We start from the raw sequence: 24,519 nt of genomic DNA, 5'->3' as shown, positions 1-24,519 counted from the left end.
ATAAAAATATTTCACAAGAGTTACGTTTTATATTTAAAAAAAAAAGAAAAGAAGTTTATTGACTGAAATGCATACAAACGTCACACAAAAAGCACCTTTCGTACAAAACTTATTAACCTGTAAGGGTGGTTTGAATTTCATTATACAGCCACGACTGGAACTGCATCCTGAAGACTGGACGTGGTCTCCATTGGTTCAGACGTCTCCTGCACTGAAAAAGTACATTAAAAAGGTAAAATATTTGCTGACATTGTAAATGTCAGGTTAAGGTCTGTATTAAGATCTCTTATCTCAGACCACACTATCTGCACAGTGTCTTAACGCATGCACTCAGCTAAAAACAGAATTTAACTGTTGTAGTTTTCTAAGGTGGAGCTAATTTTGAACTCTTCTGTATAAGAGACTACAACTAATTTGTATTATGGACAACACTGCTGATTATTTTATCCATTATTTGATTTATTTATATTTTTGTAAAAATTTTGAAAATCATGCTTTTATAAGTGCACAGAGCCTAAAGTGCCAACGTTGCTCTTGTTTTATTCCATCAAAACAATACAAAATTCCAAGTGACTAAAGATAAGTGAAAAATAATTGGACTTGTACATCCTAATTGGTAGTTTAATTTCCAATAAAACTTATTTAATTAGCGCTCCCTGTGTTTAGTATGTGTTAAGTAAATCATAACAACAGCTGCATGTTAATTAATTCTAAGGAAGTAAAAAGGACACTATTTCCCTCTTAAATGTAGTGGAGTAAAAGAAGAGAGTGCCATGAAAAGATTTAAGTGCATTTACATTACATTTGTATTTCACTACAGTACTGGAGTAAATGTACTTAGTTACTTCCCACCACTGATGGCATTCAACACACACACAACCAGAACTGGTAGTTTATACTTTGACAGAAATATTCAAGTTAAAAGCAGCATTCAGTACGTCCAGTAAGTAATTTACCTGTGGTGAGGTCAATGAAGGGCGCAGGTGGTTCTGGAGGTACAGCGATGCCCATGGCCTTCCTGATGCCGTACACACTGCTGACATCACACGGCGCCACCTGACCGGTCAGCTCAGCCAAGTTTGTAGTCACCTTCTCAGCTGCAGACAAAGGAGGAGTCAAAAGGGATCGCCATGAGGACAAGAAATCATGAAAGAGTTAAGTGCATTGGAGGACGCAGTCAGGGACAATCAGAGGTGACAGGAGTCCAGGTTGAAGTCTCTGCTTTGGTATTGATTCAGGAATATTTTAGACATTAGGTTCTGTGTTTAAAGCAGTAGTTTGACATTTTACCTACAGAAGCTGATTAGCATAGCTTAGCATGAGGACTGAAAACAGAAGGAAACAGCTCACCTGACTCTAAGAAAACACAATCTCCCAACCAGGGCTTCTAAAGCTCACCAATTACCTCATTATATCTTCTTAATTTAATATAAATTAAAAAAGTATATCTTGTTACAGTATCATTGTGGCGTTACATGGGGCCGGGAACAGCAACTTTACTGTGACAACAGCACCCCTAGAAGCTTTCTTCACGCTTGTTTTTTGTACCGATTAAACAAAATGTATGATTTTTAATCAGTGAGCTTTAGAGGTGGATTAGTGTGGTAAGAGATGCTGTTTCTGCTAGCTGTTTCCAGTCCTCGTGCTAAGCTACGTTAACAGGGTGTTTGGTGTAGTTTCATGGTGACTGAACAGACATTAGCGGTGGTAGTTAGCTTGAGCGGCAACAGCCAGTGTAGCCGACGTAAAATCCAAGGAAAAGGCGAAATAGCGAATGTTTTCTCTGCAAACATTCAACAGTATCAAACTGTTAGCATACTACACCAAAACTAATTTTTAAAAAAAAAGGGTCTCTGGGATTTCCGCTTCCAAAAATACATCCCCGAGAGTAACATTAATGGAATCAGTGAAGCTGAAAGACGGCCCACATCTGTGTCGGACGGCTGGTAAAGAGGTAAATGGCGTGTTGTTTGAGGTCTACAGCTGGTGGTGATGGTGAGAGCGGAGGAACAAAGGGGGCCATGCACTGAGAGGCTCTTACCCAGCTCCAGCTCCTTGGCAGTCGGGGCCAGCAAGCAAATCATGTTAGGTGGCTGCTTGGCGCTCAGCCGCTCCTTCTGTGCTTCCTGCAAGTCACGCAGGAACTTTGTAGTCTCGTCCAATTTCTGTTGGAAGTGCAGGGCCTCTGTGACAGACAGGGGAGAGAGAAAACACAGTTAATACTTCCTCTAGGGTCCTCCGGTTACCTCGGGGTTAGCCCTCCTGTCCTTGGGTTCACGTATTGAACACAATGCATCCATTCTTTCTCAATCCTGATAGATGGAGCCCTCGGTCTTACTGTTACATGAACACGTGAGAGTGCTGTGAGAGCTCAGGGGGACAGATAAACTTTGATGGGCTGTTAGAAAGATCTAAGAGGGGACATAATGAGGTGCTGAATGGCTAAATGTGGCTAAATCTAACTGCTTTGGATGAGGGCTGCTTTTTTTGGTTGTTTCTGAATTACCTCAGTGGCAACAGCATTTAGTGTAATTATGAATCTCTTTGTTCGCGTCTTCCTTTGAGACACACATAAAGCAGTCGGGGCTGACGAGGTTCACAGATCTGTCCCGCCCTCTGGGTTCAGCAGATCATATCTGTGCTCTTCCATGTGAGTGGGCAGTGATTTCAGTTGTATGGCTTCATTAACATAATGAAACTTATTGTGGGGTTGGAAATGTCCTGCAGTTTATCTGAGTGGTGTCTGATTCTGAAGTGAAAAACTTAGTGTCCATCAGTGGGAGCATGGACGTTTACACCTGGTTCCCTCATAGATGTCCAACCATGTGGCAGGTTTATAACTCATATTAAGGAAAAATCACAGTGTCATTCACTGCATATGAGACAAATATATACTCATATTTGAACAACAGAGAATCGATCAAAGTAGATTAACTGTTTAAGTCACTAGTTAAACAAAAATGACATACTGTCTTGTTCAAACTTCTCAAATGTAAGGATTTGCAGCTTCTCGCCGTTTGTCATTGTAAATTGAATATTTTTGGATTTCGAGCTTCTGATATGAGAAAGGGCAGAGCAGTATATTGATATTATATGGATACTGTGAGATGAGACTAGATATTGTCTTGAGACATGATTTTCTTTAAACTGCCCAGGTCAGTTGGGCAAAACTATACATTTCACATGGTCATCTCATCTTCCAGGAAACAATTTTTGTTACATATTATAGACTAAAGGGTTACTTAATTTATCAACAAAATGACTGATATATGAAACTGGCAAAGAACTTATATTCCAATATATATATGTATATATATATATATATATATATATATATATATATATATATATATATATATATATATAAAAATATAAAATTATAATTATAATTATTATTTTATCAAAACAATTTCCCTCACCGGATTAATAAAGTATTTCTATTCTATTCTATTCTGTTTTTTTTAAATTGATATATCAAGTAATTGCGACATTATCAAAATTGTAATACATCCAAGTGTAATACCTAAATTGCAGGAGCTGCAGTTTTTTGATAAAGGTATAATGTGCTACAACATATAATCATAAATGAAGCATTGTGGTACTACAGAGATACTCTGGCTAACAAATAATATTCCAGACATAAAGAAACGGGGTAGTTTTGTATAAACCCCAGTAAAAAAAAAACTGTATTTTTAGATTCTTTCTCAGTGAAAACGAAATGCAAAAAAATAAAATTCTCATTAAAGTTGTCACTTATTGGTCCAAATAATCGCATTATCATTATTATTATTATTATTTTTGCATGTTGCGCAGCCCTAATCTAAAATGAGAGTAATAATGAGTTGCAGCTTTATATGTACATAAACTAAGTGAGTGTGCAGTTTTACCCCCAGAGAGCTCCTCATCCATCTGCAGGCCTGCAGCAGAGCGCAGCAAGTCCAGCCTGTTGCAGTCGGACGCTTCGGGTTCAGATACCTATGAGAGACGAGGGGGAGGAGACATGTTCAGTCAGATTAGACAAATGCATTCCACGCTGGACAGCTGACGTTTCAAGGGAACATCCAGGCCTTTTGAAGCCTCTTTGGTCACGCTGCTTCTTCGCTCCAATAAAATCAAACCTAATGAAAAGCTTTAACACCCGTGCGGGGGATGAGAGTGAGCTGGAGAGCAGCCAACAACAGCAAACAACCGGGACAGAGGGTTGCTGTGTGCCTGATGGAGGGGCCCGTACTTTGGTTTCCTCCGCTTCTCTGAGGGGCGATTCAGTCGCGCACCCAGCGGGCACCGAAAGAAAACACGGGCCTCTCCAAAATTCTCCAACTGCGGGCCTTGAGCATGTAGCACCGCTGTGTTTTCAAGGGAAATGTTCTTTCCATGCGTGGATGGATCACAGCTAAAGGCAGGCCCCTGCTATGTTGACACAGCTGGTTGACGTAGCAACCATCCGCAGAGGCCATCTACAATGACAAAATGAAATCAAGTATCCACACACGCTGAACAACGGAGCAGGAGCAGCAGGAGCTCCTCCTCCGATCATCGCATCCGACGCTTATGAGAGGGAATAGCTTCGGTTTCGCGTTGCATAGCGCATGCTGATATTTCTCATTATGAACTTGATGTTTATGTGGATTTGTGCTGTACAGTTGGACACACGAGAAACTGCTTCTTACTGAGGACGGGTGTTTATCTGAGCGTCATGTCTCACCTCCATGTCATCCCTGTCCTGTTGTGTGTTTGTTGCCTCCTCCACTTGCTGGAAAAAAAACAACAAAAACATCAGTCAAATGATGCTCTTAGATTTGTCCCCTGTGCAGTTTAACTCTGTAGTGAAGAACTTGGGTCAGTTAAGATGTCACAGCGCGGCTTACTGGCTCAGTGTCACTCAGGGTTTTTGAATGCTCTCCGCTCGTCAACGCATCCAGAACGTTGTCTGCCAGTTTATACACATACTCGTCTGATTTGGCCAGGAACTCTGACAAGCTGCCAAACACACACACACACACACACACACACACACACACACACACACACACACACACACACACACACACACACACACACACACAGAGAGAGAGAGAGAGGAGCAGATTTACTGCTATTGTTTTCTAAGATGGAACAGGGTTAAAATCAGCATCAATTTCTTTGCTAGGAATAATGAGGAGTCAGCACTGCTGACACCTGCCGAAGCAACAACCCAACCTCCTGCACGCTGTAAGTAAGAGGCAAGCAGTAACAATAACCACAGAATAAAGTGACACTAAGTACACAAGTGCTTTCTGCCACAATAATTTAACACAGACAATGAAAATCAGACTGAAGCTGAAAACAGCGGCATGTCTTACAAAGCACATCAGATAACAACATGACACAAGAAGAACCCTTTTGAGTATTCTGTTTAAAAAAAAAAAGGTAAAGATGGAATCATTCAGAAAGATAAATGTCTAGTAAAAATCAAATTGTAAAAGACACACTCCAAAGACTTTGTTGCTGAATACCAACGTTTACGACATTAAATTGACTGAGAAGCTTTAGTTCTCATTTTGTTTAAAGGACAAAAACATCCAGTCACCTTAAAGGAGCCGGATGCAACTTTCAGAGCAAATATTCAGAGTCTGAGCCAGGATTGCCTGCATGCAGCTCTCTAACATAGAGGTGGCCGAGCTGCCGGCTAGCAGTGAACAGAGCCAACAGTGATAACAGTGTTAACAGCTAACATTATTAACTCTGGGGAAATCCAAAGAATGGCCGATACGCCTTCAAAGATGACTGAGTGCTGCAGGAGTGATGCATCAGTAACTTCCCCATGATTAAAAGCAAACATACTGCAGCTTTGTGGAGAAGTACCGTTGTGGTTTGGAGATATGATTCATTTGAGCAGTGTTCTCACAAAAAAGTCCAGAGGCAGCAAGATGACAGTGCAAATTTCCTTTTGGTCTGTTAAAAGAGGGTGCCCATTATCAATCCTAGCTCGAAAGGAGCTATTATTTTTTGAAACTGATTTAAAAACTTTCCAAAATTTGCTCTGGTCATGAGAATGACTGGCAAAAGTGTGTCATTAGTAGTCAGATTCTTAGTGCAGCAGTTCCTGAAATGTTTAAACACAAGCTAATGGGAGGGGTTTTAAGACTGTCTCGCTTGAGCTCAAGCTTTATTTCTGGAGTTAAAGAGATAAGCTAAGTCGGTGGTAAAGCACGGGCTAGATCTAGCTTTTATCCTATATTTCTTAAAAAGAGCAGTTTACCAACAATTGAATTAAAACCATTTGTAAAATGATTTAAAGCAAGATCAATGTCAGGGATTTTGGTAACATTAGACATGTTGCTATGATACAAGTCATGCAGGAAAGCTTGATTATTACGTTTTTTTTCAGATTCCTTCTAGTTTTCACATGGGAGGTTACTTTCTTACTGCTCACATCTCTGATGCAGCCACTAAGATCACAAAGTGGTTAAATACACCACTGATGACGTATTTATCAGACGCATTACACAGAATAGTATCAATTAGGCTGCATTTTGAAATATCGTGTGGGTTTGATCTTGTGGGTTCAGGAATTCATTGAGTCAAATTCAATTTATTACAATCATATTTGAATTTGTTTGATGCCATAACAATGATAGTTATATGTTTTAAAGGATGTTACAGAATTTTATCATTTAAAGCACCTTTTCAGCTCATTTCCTTGAGTGTTTGTTTTTTCTTCTTTTTCTTTTACTAATTTTCAGGTTATTTACTCCCATCTTTTAGTAATTTATTGCTAATTTTGTGTCATTTCTTCTTTTGTTGCTCTTGGCCTTCTTACTGTGTTTTTCAAAGAAATCAAACCAATTCAGGTTTCAACGGGTTAAATCTGTTAGTAATTGTGACTGTGATGTGTGGCTCTCTGGAGTGTTATGAAGATTATGTGGGCTGTAGGGGGCGCTAGCGGCACTGACAGAAGGTGAATGGGTCACTGGGGACGAAGAAGAGCAATTAGTGACCGGTGTGTAGCGCGCGGCAGGTGCGGAGTGATTGGCGGTGAGTCGGTGACGTGAGGCTGCGCTAACTGCGTGGAAAGTGTTTGCTGAGAGTGCTCGGGTGCCGTGGACGCTGCGGTGGATACGTCTCCATGAAAGGAGGGAGCTTTTGTCGATAAAAGACAAGTTTTGAGATGGACGGACTGATTGGAAACAGGTATGCAACCAGAGCAGCCGAGTGACGCGTTAGAAACCTCGGAGCGGGCCTGAAATGAAGCTGGACTTTCAGCAGTGTTTGAGCTTTGTTAAAAAGACCGTTAAAATCCTCTTTTGAAACTTCAGACTGCTGCTTGGTGGTGTCGTTTGTGCCAAATACGTAATATGTTTGCCGAGCAAACACCTATATGTGCAAATGAATTTAATATGTCTAACCATGGAGTCACCAAAGACCTGAGATGCAGGACTGTGAAGTGGAGCCAGAAGAGGAGTTCACAGGCCGGGGAGCTACGTGTCCGCCAGCTGGGTTTGGGAGAGTGGTAGCCGGCTTTGAACGGTGGATTTGACCGCGCGGCCTGGCAGAGCACCCGGAGCAGGGGGTACTGGTGCACAAAGTGGCAACGGGGACGAGTTTGGACGGTTGTCAGTCAGCGGTGGGGGGAGTGCTGCTTATCCAGGATGTTGGGCTCGTTGGCGGTCAGAACTTCAGCGGAAAGAGAAGGACGCGGGGTTACTTCTTTACCCCGAAATCCCTACATACGATGAACCAGGGCTTCTGGTTGAGAGTGGAGCTGTGGGTTTCTTTGGTGTCAGAGGTCCTCAGCGTGGGACTGGTCAGCTGGGATGGTGGAGTCCAGCTCAGCCTCAGTTGTAGCAGCGGGAGCAGCGCCGACTTTAACCAGGGAATCAAGGAACAGTTCTTCATGCCTGAGCCTGTAGAGACTGGAGATACCCTTCCAGCTCTGCCATGGTTTGGGTCAGATGAAGACAGCGGTCACACCCGGATGGCGAGGTGAGTGGTGGCTGTGTTAAAGAGGTCCTATTATGCTCATTTTCAGGATCATATTTGTATTTTGGGGGTCTGCTTGAATAGGTGTACATGTTTTAATGTTCTCTCATACAGCCCTTTGCTGCAGCATCTCTTTCTGAAACAGTCTGTCTGAGCTTATGTCCCGCCCCTGGACAAGTCCAATCAGCTCTAATTGGTCAGCTGGCTGTTCTGTCTGTTACATTGTGATATCATGAAGTTATGGAAGTAAACACTGAAACTCAAACGAGCTTTTTCAGGCAGCTTAGGAGCAGTGACTTATGAGGGAGTGAGAGCTCCTCTTGGCTTGGACTTTGGGCTTTATTACTCAGGAGCCATTATACAAGCACAAAAATTCTATACAAAACAATGAACTGACTTCAAGACGAAGGAAGGAAAAGAGCAAAAATAGTAATTCATTTCCTGGTTTTAGGACTTATTCCTTCAGACAGTGGATACACGCGGGGACTTACATGCACGTGCAGCTGGACTGTCTACCAAAATAAAAATCAGAGGCACACAGAGGTAGCGTGACTTCATTCTCTACTCAGGACAAGATCTTTAGATAGCAAATAGCCGTTTGATGCTGTACTAATGTTCTGAATGTCAGTAACACTACAGCAGCTTTAATACAACGCAACAACGCAAGCACAGACCGCGCAAAGTCGTCAAGGTATTTAGGAAATTCTTGGTGGAGGTGAGGTAAACCAAGGGTGTTGTGAGTGTCCTATAGGTCCCGAGTACCATAATATTATTACCAGTGTAAGAATTGAAAGACTGGAGTCAGGATGAGGCCCAGTCTACAGCTGACCTCCTTTAGAGTGAAAAAGAGGAACATCTGGAAAGTAATCAGCCAGGAATGCATCAAGTGACGTTCTGTGTAAATGCCGCAGAGCTCGAGTGCGTCCGTGGTCATACTGTACATACCTGTCTGAGCCCTGAGGACTGGACTCCTCACCATAGAGAGAGTAGATAAGGTCAGAATCCTCCTTGCTGATGTTGGCGAAGCTGGAGTCGTAGGTGGGTGCGTAGGAGGTGAATGGCCCGTAGTTGACGTAGGACACTGTGAAAATAGTGTCAAAGATTGTCATGTAAAGTGAACCAGCAGAGTGGAGATATTAGGTCTCTGATATTAGTGATGTGCAGAGACGTTATGTTAGGGCAGTATATTACCTGGAGTGATCCTGTTCCTCTTGTCCTCCCTGAAGCCCTGCAGGGTGTTAACTCCGCTCTGCAGCCGATTGGACATCATGCCCAGTTTCACGGGACAGTAACCGACATCTACAGCAAGGAAATACTCTGGCATTAATTTACAGTTTTTTTCGACTGCCAAGACGTGCTTGGCAAACCGGGATCCACTTGACCTTCATCATCCCCTTCTTAGCACAACAGAAGTCTTCTCTTGCAAATGTTTAACACTTTTTCATTGGTGTCACACATTTTTCACACCGTTTTTCAAAACGGTTAACACAGATCTCATAGAAACCCCCAGAGCTCTATTTTATGAACATCTATTCACAGCTGATGGAAATTACTTGCATAATTTCGAATCTATAATGCCCCTGAGTGAAACTCCTGCGCACAACTCTTCAATCTGCGTCAGTCCTTATCGATATATAAAAGATTCTGATGCTATGTACAAGCACAGATAAAAGAGGCACATAAAAACGAATAATGTAACAAAATACAGAAAACTGTCTTCGAAAATGTCCAATTTAATTTTTGACAGTATTGCGTGGTAAGAAAGAGTTATTTGAGCTCCATTATGGGGCCAGATGGACCTACCTCCTGCTGATGGATCTGCTGGGTTGAGGATTGCCAGAGTGGTGGAGCCGTCAGACTTCCGCCGTGCAAACTCCAACTAAACAGCAAATAAATGATAAGAGTCAATGGCAGTAAACGTGCATAAAAATCCCCTTTGCAGTATGACAGGGTTCCTACAGCTTAAGAGAAGTTAGTGTCACGTCTTTTTTAAGAATTTTAAAAGCCACTCAGAAATACCTTTAAGACCATTTTTACAATAACCAAAACTGAAGAAAAATAAATGTGAACTGACATCAATTACTAAGTCAGTGATAATTTTCCCCAAATGTTTAATTCAATATAAAGCATGATCTTGATCTTTGATGTTATCAAAAAGTATCCATTCCTTGGAAAAAGCTTGGTCCTTTTTCACTTTATTGGATGTAGTAAATACATGAGTGCTATGCTGGTTCTTCTATCCTTTCATGGTTGATGTTAAAGCTGGTAAATTATTATAAAATTAGACATTATCAATTATTTTGAGATTTTACGATGCAAAATCAGAAAAAAAGGTTAATAATATCCTACTCCCCGTGTCTGAGACTTTTGAAAGACTGCTTTAAGACATTTTAATACCAATTAAGGCCTTAATTATAGATTAATGAATGTAATTCCTTTACAGACTTAAGGATCTGCAGGATCCCTGTATGAGGAATGGCTGTTGTGGTTAAACATTATGATGGACCGAGAGAACATAAAACAAACTCATCACATTAATAAGAGAGGAAAGCTGTCATAACCTCAAGTTAATAGTTCAAAATGTCTAAATACATAAATAAATACAAAATAAATAAATGAATAAATATTGGCTAACCGAAAAGAATGGGTATTGTCTCAACTGGGGGCTTTAAATTTTGCTTTTTATGCTGTTGAAAAGAGCAGGTTTTCTAATATTTTAAATAATGGATATGTCAGTTACAATAAAAGAAATCTGGCGTTTAACCCGTTTTTCTCACATCACACTGCAGCACTCTGTTGGACAGCTTTCCTCCAGACTCCTCGATGACCTTGCGGATTTCCTCAAGCTCTTTCTCTACCCTTGCGGCTTCGTCCTTGGAGTCCTTGTCCTGTCTGCACATGAAACACAAATGGATAGACAGCAGATGAGACACTTGGTCATGAATGAAAAGCTTTTTTATTCTTTAGCAAGAAAAAAAAAGCATACACACTGCAGGGAGAAAGCCAGGGTGAGTGCTTCTGGTCCTTAAACGCCCACATCCTGCTTTCAGATAATCTACCTGTAAGCGTTTTGCTGACGTCAGCAAACAGTGTTAACTGTTGTAATTTGGGAGGTAGCCGAATTGAGAAACAGCACAGTAAAGGTTTCTCGGCTGTTCCTTCGAAAGTGAGTCATAACCAACACGTGACTTTATTCGTCAGGTTCTGTTACATCACAGGGCAACAACACCGATTCAAAAGATGAACAGCCTTGAGAGGAAACAAGTCCCAGCATGCTGCGAGGCATTCCTCACATTCTCAGCCTCCAGCTTCACAGCGGAAAACTGATTCACTTTGGTGTCAGAGGGAAACAAGCTCACAGAAAACAACATGATGTGGGAAACTGGCTCCGTCAGAGTGCTGCATTTTCACTTCTGGCTGATTAGTTATCTCAGCCTTAACTGTGTTGACGGGTGGCCGACAATTTTAGCATTTATTTCAGTTTTTTTGATTGTCTAAGAGGAGCTGGAAACTGTACTTAAACAATTTTTTGCTAGCGATCTGAGACAGCTTTTGGTCATTTCTTGATTGACACAAGCTCTCTGAACTCAAGTCAAGTAACGTATGCTGACTTATAAATCTGGGTACTCTTCGTGTGAGAGCAGCTGAACATGACTTTGACTTAAGTAAACGTGTGTAAAGTCAGCAGGTTGAAGGACCTGGGTGTGCTGGGTGTCTGGGATCTCTCGCTGGTGTCTGTGGTCGAGGGTCCCTCTCTGTTCTGGTCCAGACTGGTGGCCCCTTGTTCTTCAGTCTTACTCGGTGTTTTGGCCGAGGGGTCGAGGCCAGACATGAACTCTATGCTCTGCTTCAGGCTCTCCAATCTTTCCTAGGGGCAAGAAAGTCAATTAAAAGTTTTGTTTTCTTTATTTGGGATCGGGAAGGAGATTAGAATCATTGGAGAGAAGGAAATTTGCTTGATAAACCTGTTGATGCGACAATTCGAGGCTATCTGCTGCCCCCATGTGTTGCATTGTAGCAAAGTCATTTAACTGTGTTGCAGCGCTCCATATGAAGTTTAAGGCAAACACAACAATGCTGCACTTTGTTCAACTAACACAGAAAGCTAAATAATGACATTTTGTGGTGCATCAAGCTTTGTGTCAGAGAATGAGAAGATTTATACATGTGCAGTAAACATCATCTGGGTCTCATGTTCACCCACCCAGAAAATCAAAGGTCACATGTTAACTGTTAACACAGTGTCTGTCTTTCACATATTCACAGACATATATTTAATTTAAGCTTTAAATTATAAAGATACAGAAAAAATAATAAATGTCCCAATGAGCTTTTATACTAAAGGCTGTTTTAAAAGAATGCTAGTTGTCTACCATGTCTTTATTAATACTGGTGTAAATGATGAATAGGGAAAGAACAAAATGTCATGAACCACGTTCTTATCCAAATAAATTGGACAATCCGTTGCAGTTGCTGTAATCCCTTGAATAAGTCTTTTTTCTGAATCCTTAATTTCCTACCTGGCTTAAGATTTTCATCCCAGAGTGTAACAGTTTTCGAGCAGCTTTATGGTAAATCGTCTCTGGTTTGTTGTAAATCATGGCGTTTTCACACATGATCCTGAAATCCACCTGCAACAACACACATCATATTAAAACACATCAAACAAATGACAAATATGGCTCTGTCAATCAAAATGCAGAGAAGAGATTATAACTCTGGTCTACATGACAAACCTCACGCCTTGGCCCATGCTCATTCACTCTGTGCAATTACTCTTAATTTTAACATTTATCAACATGATCAGTGTCTCCAAAATTGCAGTCATTATGTTTTTTTGCCCAGATTCCAGTCTAATCCTTTATTATGCGAATACCGAGTCTAATCCAATACTTCTATATTCCTAAAATGGATTAAACATGAATATGACAATTTGAATTAACAGCTTTCTAAATTTGGCACACCTTACTTTTAACATACTACTTGATCCAAATACTGAAGGTCCTCATTTAAAATGATAAAGCTTATCATCACAAATAAATACTAATCAAAAACAAAAGATAAATAAAATTGAGAAAGTCTAACTAAGAGAAGGCGACTCCTAAAATTGTTGTGAAGTGATCAGATGGAGAGAAGATGTTACTGTTGGGACTACAAAACACAGCGGAGATCTTAAAGTTTTTTAAGAGAATGATGCTTTCAGAAAGCCAAATTTTGTTCTTGTTATTTTTAGCCAATTCCAATCTACTAAAATATGCCTGGATCTGCTCTGGACATCCTTAGTAATTTTTATTTTATCCTGCTGTGAGTGTACACTCAGCATGCAAAAATACACCAGAATGTAATGTAGATACCTTGAGTTCATCCAATGACTGATAGCACTCTTTCTTTACTTTGTCCTTCATTGTGCTGAAGTCCATAGGCCGCCTGATAATCGCAGAGTAGCCAGGAGCAATGAGGTCTGTCACTGGAAACGAGAAGAACGCACTGGGATCTTTCCTACAGAGAAAAGACACACACACAGTTTTTATTCACCAGGCATACAGTAACTTTACTGCGGGGAAAGGGGGTTAATGATCAGTAATACAGTCTCAAGAACTGTGAGGAGACTTGCTGCTAAATGTGCAACGGCGCATAAATAAATAGAGTTATCTCATAACAATAAATGATCATTGGTGTACCTTTGGAGCTGCCTGATGAGCTGGTTCAAAGCTTCCTGGAGAGGAGTTTGCTCTTTTTCTATGAGGAGGAATAATACAGCATCAAGGGGAGTTCTGCAGAGATAGAAAGTGTTGACAAAGACTGCGAACAGGGGGAAATCAGAGACTACCTTCGAGTTTATCCAGCTCCGAACGTATAGGAGTTCTGCTCTGTTCATCGTCCCCATCTGTATCCTGCCCTTTCTTCTTCTTTGTCATCTAACAATATAAAAACAGACATTATGTATAACATGCGGACAATCCATGTAAACTCACGAGTCCTTCCAAGAGACTGAACACTCTTTAATGCCCCATGAAGAGGACAGGGAAAGGATCTTTAGTGATTTTACCTTTTTCTTTCCTCTGTCATCCTCTGGTGATCCAAAGCTCCTCTCTTTATCCTTCTTCTTTTTCTTCTTCTTGTCCTTTGGTTTGTCGTGGTCCGCTGGATGCTCGTCATAAAAAGTGTCCAGGCTCGAGCTTCCGGTAGTCACTTCGTTTCCGGACACCTTTAACACCAGCTTCAGTGGTCTCTCTCCGAACTCTGCAGATATCAAGTCAACAAACAACCAAATGGATCTATCGGTGGGACCCGTGACAGCTGAGAAATAAACATTAGCCGCTAACTGCTAACGCTAGTTTACATAGCAGTTGTTGTGCTTCAGCTACAGCTAACTTTGTACTGTATCCTCAGGTAACCTGCGTTGTATCCAAACAGAATTGTGGCACATTGAGAGACATGCATGAAATAAACAAGCAGCCTAAATCAGGCCGGTAGCTAGCCCAAAACTTCGCTAGCTAATCAGCTAGGTCAGGGCTCGTGCTAACACAGCTAACAAGCGCCAAATCTATGCGACAAATCGAGGATCCCAGCATGTATGTTTAACAACAGATCAGTAAATAGTTCAAGTGGAAAAGTGCTTGCTCTATCTGCAAATTAAATACCTTCATATCCGTGTTTTTCGGACTTGTGCTTTTTGTGTTTCTTGCCCATTGTTTGTATTTTGATCTGACACCGGCTGCTTGCTCTGTGTGATCTCTGCAGGCGGAAGCACTTCAGCGGAAACCATGGGTGCAGCCTGTAGCGCCACCTGCCGGGAAGGCGGTGATACAGCGAGGTGCTGCGGTCACCTCTGTCGTCGGCAGGGGGCGAGGTAAGCTCAGCAACCACAAACCAAGCTCTGCTAAACTTTAATCCTCTGTACCCTTTTGTACCCACACACACACACACACACACACACACACACATACGTACATACATACATGCACTGTAAAGTATCTCTAAATGCATACCTGCCCGTGTCACCCTACAAGGTGTACATACTAAATATGATATACATTCATAAAAGGCATTTATAAATAAGCATTGTTAGCATAAGGAGTGGCATGTGAAGAGAAACAGAGCATCGAAACTAATCACAGACATAAATACAAACATTAAGATGAGAAAGCAAATACAGAATAGACATAAAAATAAATAATATAAACTGTATGATTATTGAGATGATGCACTGTGGTTTGCATGGACAAATATCCTACTTTAGAAATGACGGTGTTGTCAGGCAGAGCTGTACGTTTACCAATAAATGTCAGTGCTAGGTAGCATGGCAATCTTTTAGTTGGAGCAAGCAAGTTCAGTAATTCCCCCAGCCCACGTGCTCTTGAGCAAGACAAGGAGTTCCTGTCAGCTCCACTGAGGCTTAAATGCAAGACTTCCCCAACAACACCAATACATGCATCCACCCATAAACACACCCCAGAAGGGCAGGTCTGCCACCAATTAAATGGGTTTTCCAGCTATTTAGTATTGTACTCATTTGGGATGCTGGTTAATGTTTTTCAAACTGTATGTTCAATTTGACTGTTTTCACAAACTGAATAAAGTCCCTGTGATGGGTTGATAGTACCTGTGTAAAATGTATGAAATCAGTGCAGTTCCCTTTTAACACTCATATGTGTTATAAGACTCTTACATTTAATCTTGGACGTTCTTTGTAGTTATACAGGCTGTTTGCATTTTCTAAGAAAGATGTTTATAACCATCCAACTGAACTAATCATGTAATTATCATCCCTTTTTATAGTCAAAGGTAATGTCAACCTAGTTTAAATGTGACTTCAGCAGCATAATACATGAGGAAGACAGCAATTAGCAGTTTTGTAAAGAGTTTTTTTTTTTGGCAAAACATGGATTGTCTAGGTTTTCTTGTTACATTGTGGCATATGAACCATGTTTCCAACCATATTTAAAATCTGGGCCCCCTGTGAAAACCGAATGCCCCGTATCACATTGCTCCCGAATAGTGTCGATATCAATAAGATTTTAGTTTTTTTCCCTTTAAAAGGAATAAACAAAGGTCTTGGGGGATATAAGAAATATTCATTTTTGTCTGAGTTGGCTGGAGGGTCAGGAGTGTCTGTGTTGTCCAATTTATTTGGATAAGAACGTGTCTTGTGAGTAGAAAACTGCCAGAGTGCTGATGTTATACCATAGGTGCAAATTAATGCAAAACTAGGGGGCGCCAGCATGAAACCAAAAACTAGGCCTATAAAAATTCTCCCTTTTTAGGTTTCTGATGTTTTTTTTTTCTCAGAGGACAAGTGCTTTACAGAGCAGACGTATGTGTTGTAGCAGACAAGAAAAAGAAAGCTATTTAATTTCAGTTGGACTTGAATTAAATATGGGACTGAATCTTGTTTAAATAAACCTCTCTAAGCTCCTGAAGGAGGCCGATGACACTTGGTTATGGTTGGGCTCCATAGGACACTGTGCTTCCTTGCCTCACAGAGCTGTTATGCTCTGTTAAATTGGCACATATTGTACTGGCTGATGAATGACAGATGTTTTATTCATGGAGGAAAGATAGTGTGCATTCTTTGAAGCACATTCCAGGTTTTATGAAGAGGGTAAAAGGTGGGGGCAGAAGGTTTGAAAGGAATGAAGATTGACTGAATCCACCGTTTCAGCCATTCCTGCCTTCAGATGAAGAGGTGATTCTGACAGTCTGTTGATGTTTGAGTCTCCTATCTAAGCAAACTTATCCCCAACAAATTATTTCCTGATCTGCGTCAAGAAATACCAGCCCAGCAGTACACGTTTTACATGTTGCTATGATTACTAGCTGGTACTCTTATGGGAAAAGCTTCAGTTACGAAGCCAACAAAATTTCATCTGTGAAATTCAGAGGTCAGAGAAATAGTGCCAGAGTGACAGTTGCCCTACCTGTAACCCAGTGAAGGAGGGTGGTAGAGTTTTTTTTTCTTCTTTACTCTTATACACATATTTAGCAAACTAAAAACAACAAACGGAGTAAAGCATTTTAGCATCAAGTTGCTTATTTACACATCCAACAAATTTGGGGCAGCTTTGAAGACATGTTTCAGTCCGCCTGATGAATGTGCCTCCAATATTTACATTTCTTTTTGCTCTGATTTTGGTCTCCACCAACTCCTGTAAATGTGTTTGATTGCCCTCTGTGGGTTCAATACTACAAGTCACAGTACTGGAAGAAATGTTTATCTTTTTCTAAAATAAATGTGTAGATAAGTGTAGCTTTAAAGTTGCGCTTGGAAATATTTTCTGGGATTACATCCTCTTGTAAATCATTTATATTTATTTATTATTTTATTTATTTATTTATTTAAATATTGATTTATCCTGAACCAGAGAGGGTGAAGTGGTTTACTTGATTTTACCACTTGATGGTGCCAAAGTGAAACATTTTGAAATCCTACACATAGGTGCTTTAAAGATTTCACAACTAGAAAGTTGGTCTTTTCACAAAACTGTGTTATCTATGCAGTAAAAAGATAAAAAAAAATGCTCATGTAGCAGGGTTATTTTAGATTGTATATGTTTCTGAAGACTGAGTTTGGTCTGAGCTTGAGAGAGAGACAGAGAGGGAGAAAGAGAGGGAGAGAGAGGCTGGTCTCTCTCTTGATCCTCTTCCAGACTTTTTGTGTCTGCGATGGTGGTGGGCTTGTAGTTAATTTTTACTTTTTTTTGGTGGCAAATGAAAGATGGGGGGACATTTACCGCACATCATTTATAAATACGACCCACACTGTTATCATACAAAGCTGGCTGAAAATGGACAAAGTATCCTCCTAAATGCAGTAATGTTAGTTTCTATGGAGAAGTTAAAGTCAAGTTTTACGTTTTCACTCACGTTATAGGCATTTAGCAAATGTCTTTGTCTGGGTAGCAATTTTGGACGAGTATAACAGGTGAAAATAAATGTCAAAGTGTGCATTCATTACAAACCAGCAGTGCTGGTGATGCAGTGTGCTCGAGCGCTATGTGTCGCTTAGGCCTGACGAGAGGAAGGGCCGGATATACGCCTGCCCCGGGCCGGCCCGTTGCGGCCCGCTGTGGCCCCAGAGAGGCCGTGGGATCCATCTGCTTCATTCCAGCTGCAGAGCTGCACACGCGTTGGAAGTCCACGGATTAAAAGGAGATCAGTTACACCAAACAAGGCTAACAAATGGCAGATGTTGTGAATTTCATTATCCTCTGTCACAACAGAGAGGCTAAAGGGACCCAGAGACTGTTTCCACATGAAAGCTGCATCCCAGCAGAACCATGGGAAACCGCTTCCCGCTCTGCGGACGGCATGGAACTGGGATGTTTGGTCTCTCCGTATACACAACAAAAATACAAACAGGCATACAAAGACAGGCTTTGAACAGTTTATCTGTCTTGCACATGGTTCGACTGAACCGGCATTGCAGATAAAATGTGCTGTTTGGACGCCACTGAGCCGGAGCGCTATGGTCTTTTTAGCTTGTTAAGGTGCTGGAACAGCACCTTAACAAGCTTGACTTTGTCCAACACTTTTGCACGTCAGTGACTGTCACATAGTTACACCGTCTCTTATCGTTTTTTCTTCATTTACACTTGATATAGTTTATTAAAAATAAACCTCGCTCTAGTTCACAAACACAAATATTTCTTCTGCTTTCACGTGAATATCTAACATCGTTTGTCTGGAATTTGCGGCTTTGACATTTGCGCAGTTTCTCAGATTTTAAAGTTCAGCGCGAGTCACTTTGGGTAATTGCATCAAGCTTAAAGCCTGTGACAAATGCAAATTAATAACTCCCCTCCTTATGGATAGATATAATAACATGGTATGAAGTTTGGTCATAGAAGTATATTCTTTTCACTCGAAGTTGTCAGAGCGCTGTTCAGATATGACAGATGAAATGTTTGGGGTCATTACAACTGTCAACGCAGAACGGTTTTGAAGATGTAACCAGGCATCACAAGTAAGTCAGACAGAAACATCAAAGAGGAGAAGCCAGTCATTCTGCCTCAGTGTTTTTCTCCCGCCTGCCAGTCTGTCATGCCAACATCTTTGAGCATCAATCACTCATCCTTGTCAAAGCCTTATGTGTATGGTGACTCTATTTTTATCTGCAACCAAAACATTTTATCTGCGCGTGGCTTTGATTATCAATTTTTACTGCTCGCCACTGTCTCTGTCATGTTCCAGTCCTGTGGTCCTCTGACTTCCCACCCAGGTCTGTGAATGAAGGTTTGGGCCAATCAACGGCTCGCCCGACTGAATGCGTTCATCTTAGTGTCTGCCATCTCCAGTTGTTAGCCACAGTCTTCTCTGATCCAATTACTCTAATGTATATTTCATTGGGCTTGCTTAATATTTTTGCAGCTTAACGTCACCCTCTGCTTTAAGGTACTTAATGTATTATTCTGTTTTTGAAAACTCCATTACAATGGAGGATTTTTTTTTTCAAGGAGGCCGGTCTGATGTGTGGCTCTGGGGATGCTTGTGGGGAGTTGTCTGTGTGTATTTTCATGGAACACACACATCAAAATGCTCACATGCATCATAAATTTGCAAGTGTGCGTTTGTGTGCGAGCATGTGTGACAGGACAAGCAGCGGGAGGGGGGCGACCGCTGATTAATGTCGATCTGAGCCTCTGAAGACAGTGGTCCTGTGGTGGGAAAAATACACAGGGGAGACATGTTAAAAGCCTGCGAGCTTGGTGACGATCCTCCGTCAGATCCTTAGACGTTTGAAAAGTTCATATAAACTGAAAGACAGCCACTGGGAAATGGTCTTTGCAAACTCAATGAGAGTTTATCGTCTCAACACAGGGAGAGGCACCGTTTGAGGTGGAAACGCACTGCCTGTAATCTCGCTCCCTTTCAGAGGTTTATCAGGACCCCTCCTTCCCCAAAAAGGGTAAACCTGGGTCCTTTATAATAAAAATGGTATCTCAGCTGTCATCCTTCTTAGCCTGTAGTCCCCAATAAACATTGCAACTCCTGTTTGAGACCTGCAGATGCTGAAACAGACTAATGAATAATAAACTTATGTTTGAGGTACAGTTTATCAAAAATACATATTTTCCCTTTCACTTGTGGTGCTCTTTATCAATCGAGATTGTTTTGGTGTGAATTGCATAGAATTAAAGATAGTGGTATTAAAGATGTCTGCCTTCTCTTGGATATAATGAAACTAGGTGGACTCAGCTTGTGGTGCTCAAAACACACCAAAAAAACTTCAAACACCAATGTCTCTTTTAGGAAATCATGACCTTGTTTCAGAAGATAATCCATAGACCTTGTTATGAGCAGTTTTATTGAAAGAGCTATTTTCTTTCTACCAAACCACACTCGACAATCATAACACCATTCAGAAGGAAGCGTGCATGTGTAGATACACAAGAGGTGTGTGTTTGTGATAGTGTGAGATGTAAACATTAATGCCGTTCACCTCGGCTGAGCTGTAATGTTAGCTAGCTTATTAGTTGTCAAATCGTTTGTAATCAGTAGTCACTGCTTTTATCTACTGCTGCGTTAAATCACCTGTTATTTGAAAAACAATACTAATATTTTGGGGGGTTGAAATGTCACTGTGAGCCAGAGGTTGCATTAGACTCATTTTGACAGACAGGGTCATGCAAATGCTGTCATCATCTATTATTTACCATCATTTTAATTTTCATGTTTTTAAATGATTATATGACATATTTAAAAGCATCTAATTTTCATTCATTAACATTTGTATTGTTTTGAAATAATGAATACAAAGAACAAGCTTACAGATTATGCATTTTTAAGCAGGTGCTGATTGTTTAAGTGCAGATCACCTCTGACACACACACGCGTGCACGGTTACGTCTCGTTTCGAAGGAGTAACCACTGTTCCTACTGTGTTCACAGATGTTTACGTAGATTAGTCGATTTTAACTACAGAGTGAAGGGATATTTTGCTGCCCCTTTATCTTTATTAGTAGCTCAAAGACAACCGCCAGCAGCCACAGGCAACTTTTAAGGTGGAAGGTTTTCTTGCATTTTTTGCATGTATGAATTGATGTCTTGAATATATCAGTATACCTTAAATGTCAACGTGACAACTTTGCCCATTCCATTTGTTTTTATTGTCTGTCTAGCATGAACAAGACAAGACAATATTTAATTTATATGCACACGCCATTAACTGGACAGGGGTGTGAATTACTTAAAATTACAGTAGATTGCTCTCAATATCTTTCAAAATGACAGGCAGCCTTTAGATTTTTATGCCATTATGTATATAAAAAAAATTAAGTCAGTGATGGAAAATATTCCTTAAGGCAAATGTTCAGTTAAGGTGACCTCTGCTTTGATCATTATTAACTGCAAATTTGTCGTGCTAGAACCAGCACAGTAACAGTAAGAGAGGGAGTTAGTGCTTAGTGTATGGTAAATACCTTCCATGTCGGACCTTCGTTAAAATATTTTTTGGGTATTTATCAACAGTCAGGAGAAATTTCATCTTAGGTTTTCTCTGTGAAAACTTTCTTGTAAAGTAAACCTGCTGGTGGTTGGTGGTTCTGCAGTTTTGTTCACCCTGCAACAGACTAACTCACAGACTCCTAAGCTCATGAACAATCAAATCCTTCCCACTGGTTAGGCATAAAAAGACCCACATGACAGTGATTTCCAGGGCCTTGGAAAAGTGGGAGGAAACCAGAGATGACTGTGAGGGGATGACGATAATTGTCTCGTTTAGAGACTGATGCCCACAGGTAAGAGTAATTACTGAGGACCATTATTCTCTCCTGTCTGTGGGTGTGTGTGTTTGTATGCTGTGGAGGCCAGTCTTTCAGGCGGGTCCCAGCAGCAGATTACAAAGGTGTGGCTTTCATGCGACATCCAAATGTGACACATAAAAGACAAAAGTGTGGATCAACAGAGGGTGTCTCAGCCCCATTCCGCTACTTTGCCATCAATCTGACAGATGGCATGGGCCTGTCTGAGGCCCTGGCATTGAGGAGTGCAGTGGCTTCAAAGGCCCTCTGTAATCTGCAGAAACATCACAGGCTGGGAGAAAGTGACTGTCTCCCAGACACCCGCCCTACTAAGAGGGCGAGCGAGGCGCTAATGAAAGGCAGATAAAGGGATTGCAGGCACAGACAGTGCCTTGTGGAAAAAAGAGAGAGAGAGAGGGAGAGAAAACATCAGGTAGGCTCGTTTTTTTCTTTGCCTTTCTTTTTCTTTTAAAGAATCTACAGATAAATGGTCTCGTCAGTCCTTTTGTGTTCCCTGAAAAACAGCAACACACAGATAAAGAGTTATTTTCAAAGCTCTCCTCCCCCATTGAGTGTGACTCAATTCAGACTAAATGGTCAGCGCTGAGTATGGGGTAAAGTTAGTGATGATGGAGGAAGGATGAAGAATGTGTTTTTTTGTTGGAAATGCCACCAGTTCCTTGTGTTTTTGGCAGCTTTGATGTACCAGTCAGGCCCGGCGCTCACTGACAGCCACAGCATTAATCAGAGGAACTTGGTTCTTTGTCACACTTTGACACATTCATTTATGGCCCAGGAAGGAGCCACATCCCTTCGTTTGGACTAATCAATTCTTTCTTTTTGGTGACATTGCGGGGTGCTGCTGGTTCCCATCTCCTTCTAGGTAATGCTGATGCCTGACAGTGCCAGTATCAAAAGCATAATATGTGCTTTTACGTTCTAGGAAATGGTGGGGTGACGTCAAGCTGCACACCCCCCAACTATACAGAGCATTTAGCTCAAACACAAAAAGCCAACAGTTGTTATCGACTGAGTTACAAAAGTATTGGCCTTAGTTACAGCATCATTTTGCTCGGCAACAGTGCCAGACCTCGCACATTTGGTGCCCTAGGCAAGCTTCCCCACACCAAAAATATGAGGAAATTGTTCCTCTAAAAGTAAATACTGCAACAGCAAGTATAAAGTGCCAACAAAATTTTTACTGTAGACAAACTTTTTAACAGTGTATTTGTATGTAAAATTAGTTAGGCTACACACTACTCTGACACATTTCTGCCCCTCAGGTTTAAGACTAAATTGCACCTAAAGGAAAATTTAGTTTACTAGTCTAACAGTTCAAACTGACTGGGCAGATAACCCATCATAATGGGCTGGCCAATCAGATTTCAGGATTGGCCTGTGCCACCCAAGGCCACTCCCTAGACACTCCCCTGTTTTTCTATAATTAAATTTGCAGTAAAGCTGCCGTGACTGGAAAACATTGCAAGGTGGTGCAGAATACACTGGGATTAGCAACATTTGCGTTAATTGTTGTAATAGCAACATCACAAATAGCCCCTGGAAGGGCTGAGTTTTGTACTGCCCCCTCAGATGGCTTGTGTCTTTATTTTGTCGTACTCTGATGTGCTCCACATACACTCCACTCCAGCATTTCCCTTATTTCCCCCTTTTTTATTGTCAAAATATTTTATTTTATTTTTGCCCAAGAAAGCTACCTATCTGGCCCATGACATGATCCACCACTACTCCACAAGCCTTACACGGTGTGATGGGTAATCTGGACAGCTAGAAGCTCGCTTGAGAAGCTCACTGACAGCAGTACACAGTATGGATGGGTTCATTGGACCAAGCATGAATCAGTCATAGTCTGCAGACCTTCATTCAGCTCCAGAGCCGGGGGATTTGTTAGCTGCTCCCGGAGTAACCAGCCCAGTCTCCATTTCAACACGTTTGCCTGTCCTTTTTGACAAGCCACTGGACTGTGTAGGCCTGTCAAAGCTGGTAATGGCTCTTACTTTCAGGGATTTCACACAGCTCTATGTTAGCCGCCCTTTTCAGTTCAAAACCATATCACAGAGGTGTGAAGCAAAGGAAAGAGAAACTTAAGTTTTAACAACAAGGCTACTAAATCACAAAAATGCTGTGCATAGAAGTCACAGAACTGAGCAAATGGTTTCACTCAAATCAGCCCAATACTATGATTGTATGCTCAATAAGAAGTGTGACTGTAAAGGAATACTTCACCCATAAAATCCCCATGTGTTCATCAGTTAGTCTTGCCTACTATCTTACCCTAAATTTGAGGAGAAAGCTTTTTATTTTCTCACATGCCTCCATAAAAAAAACAGCCAACATATTGATGTTATTGATTGGGATCCACTTTTAACAACAAAACTATACAAATATCTGCTTACAAACTCACACAACTTGTGCAGTATAATCCAAGTCTCATTCATCGAGACGGTGTTCAGTACAAAATTATGATTGATATGAAAATGATACCGCCCATGACAGTTTGTAAACACACAATAAATCAAAATGTTAGCCGTATTCCATGGAGGCATGCAAGAAAAACAATGTTTTCCCCACAAATTTTTATCATTTAATAGATTCACTATAGACGTTTTCAGCCACATAGCAGCATGGCCCTAGTGGCGTAATGTCGGTCATTGTCTGCAACATCATCTAACAACAATGAGTTAAGCTCATAGATTGCCACAAATACACTCATTCAGCACCAGCCTGAGCCGATGCAGATGAGACGTGTCCATAAAGCTCTGGTTTTGAGTTAGGGCAGCATAAAATGTCTGGGTGT

At 41.1% G+C, this 24,519-nt stretch overlaps 1 protein-coding gene and 1 long non-coding RNA gene across 5 annotated transcripts in view; one reads left to right on the top strand and one right to left on the bottom strand.

Moving 5' to 3' along the window:
* Positions 1 to 20: 20 nt before the first annotated feature.
* On the bottom strand, positions 21 to 14,756 carry brd7 (bromodomain containing 7). Its single transcript, XM_042482502.2, has 17 exons — positions 14,607 to 14,756; positions 14,012 to 14,205; positions 13,793 to 13,880; positions 13,644 to 13,701; positions 13,317 to 13,461; positions 12,483 to 12,593; positions 11,661 to 11,830; positions 10,740 to 10,854; positions 9,766 to 9,841; positions 9,154 to 9,261; positions 8,908 to 9,043; positions 4,869 to 4,980; positions 4,706 to 4,753; positions 3,888 to 3,975; positions 2,042 to 2,185; positions 957 to 1,097; positions 21 to 211 (listed from the first exon to the last, which is right to left on the bottom strand). The coding sequence occupies exons 1-17, from the start codon at positions 14,653 to 14,655 to the stop codon at positions 141 to 143; spliced, it is 1,854 nt and encodes a 617-aa protein (XP_042338436.1). The 5' UTR covers positions 14,656 to 14,756; the 3' UTR covers positions 21 to 140.
* Positions 14,120 to 24,519, top strand: part of LOC148190452 (uncharacterized) — a 50,625-nt gene continuing 40,225 nt past the window's right edge. For 3 of the 4 annotated variants that reach the window (XR_015777058.1, XR_015777057.1, XR_015777059.1), the window contains exons 1-2: positions 14,126 to 14,246; positions 14,707 to 14,815. This is a non-coding gene — a long non-coding RNA (uncharacterized LOC148190452). Of the gene's footprint in view, positions 14,247 to 14,706; positions 14,816 to 24,519 lie in introns of all 4 variants that reach the window. The other variant, XR_015777062.1, reaches the window with a different exon arrangement.

The sequence above is a fragment of the Plectropomus leopardus genome, chromosome 1, assembly GCF_026936395.1.
Source record: "Plectropomus leopardus strain MGB_pleo_1.0 chromosome 1, ASM2693639v1, whole genome shotgun sequence".
Taxonomy (NCBI): Eukaryota; Metazoa; Chordata; class Actinopteri; order Perciformes; family Serranidae; genus Plectropomus; species Plectropomus leopardus.
This window is presented reverse-complemented; position numbering and strand designations above follow the sequence as displayed.

Coding starts and splice junctions, on each gene's coding strand:
- brd7 (XM_042482502.2), bottom strand. CDS start 14,655: ATGGGCAAGAAACACAAAAAGCACAAGTCCGAAAAACACGGATATGAA. Junction 3,976..4,705: donor AGGACAGGGATGACATGGAG/GTGAGACATGAC, acceptor CGTCTCTCATAG/GTATCTGAACCCGAAGCGTC. Junction 2,186..3,887: donor GGATGAGGAGCTCTCTGGGG/GTAAAACTGCAC, acceptor TGTCTGTCACAG/AGGCCCTGCACTTCCAACAG.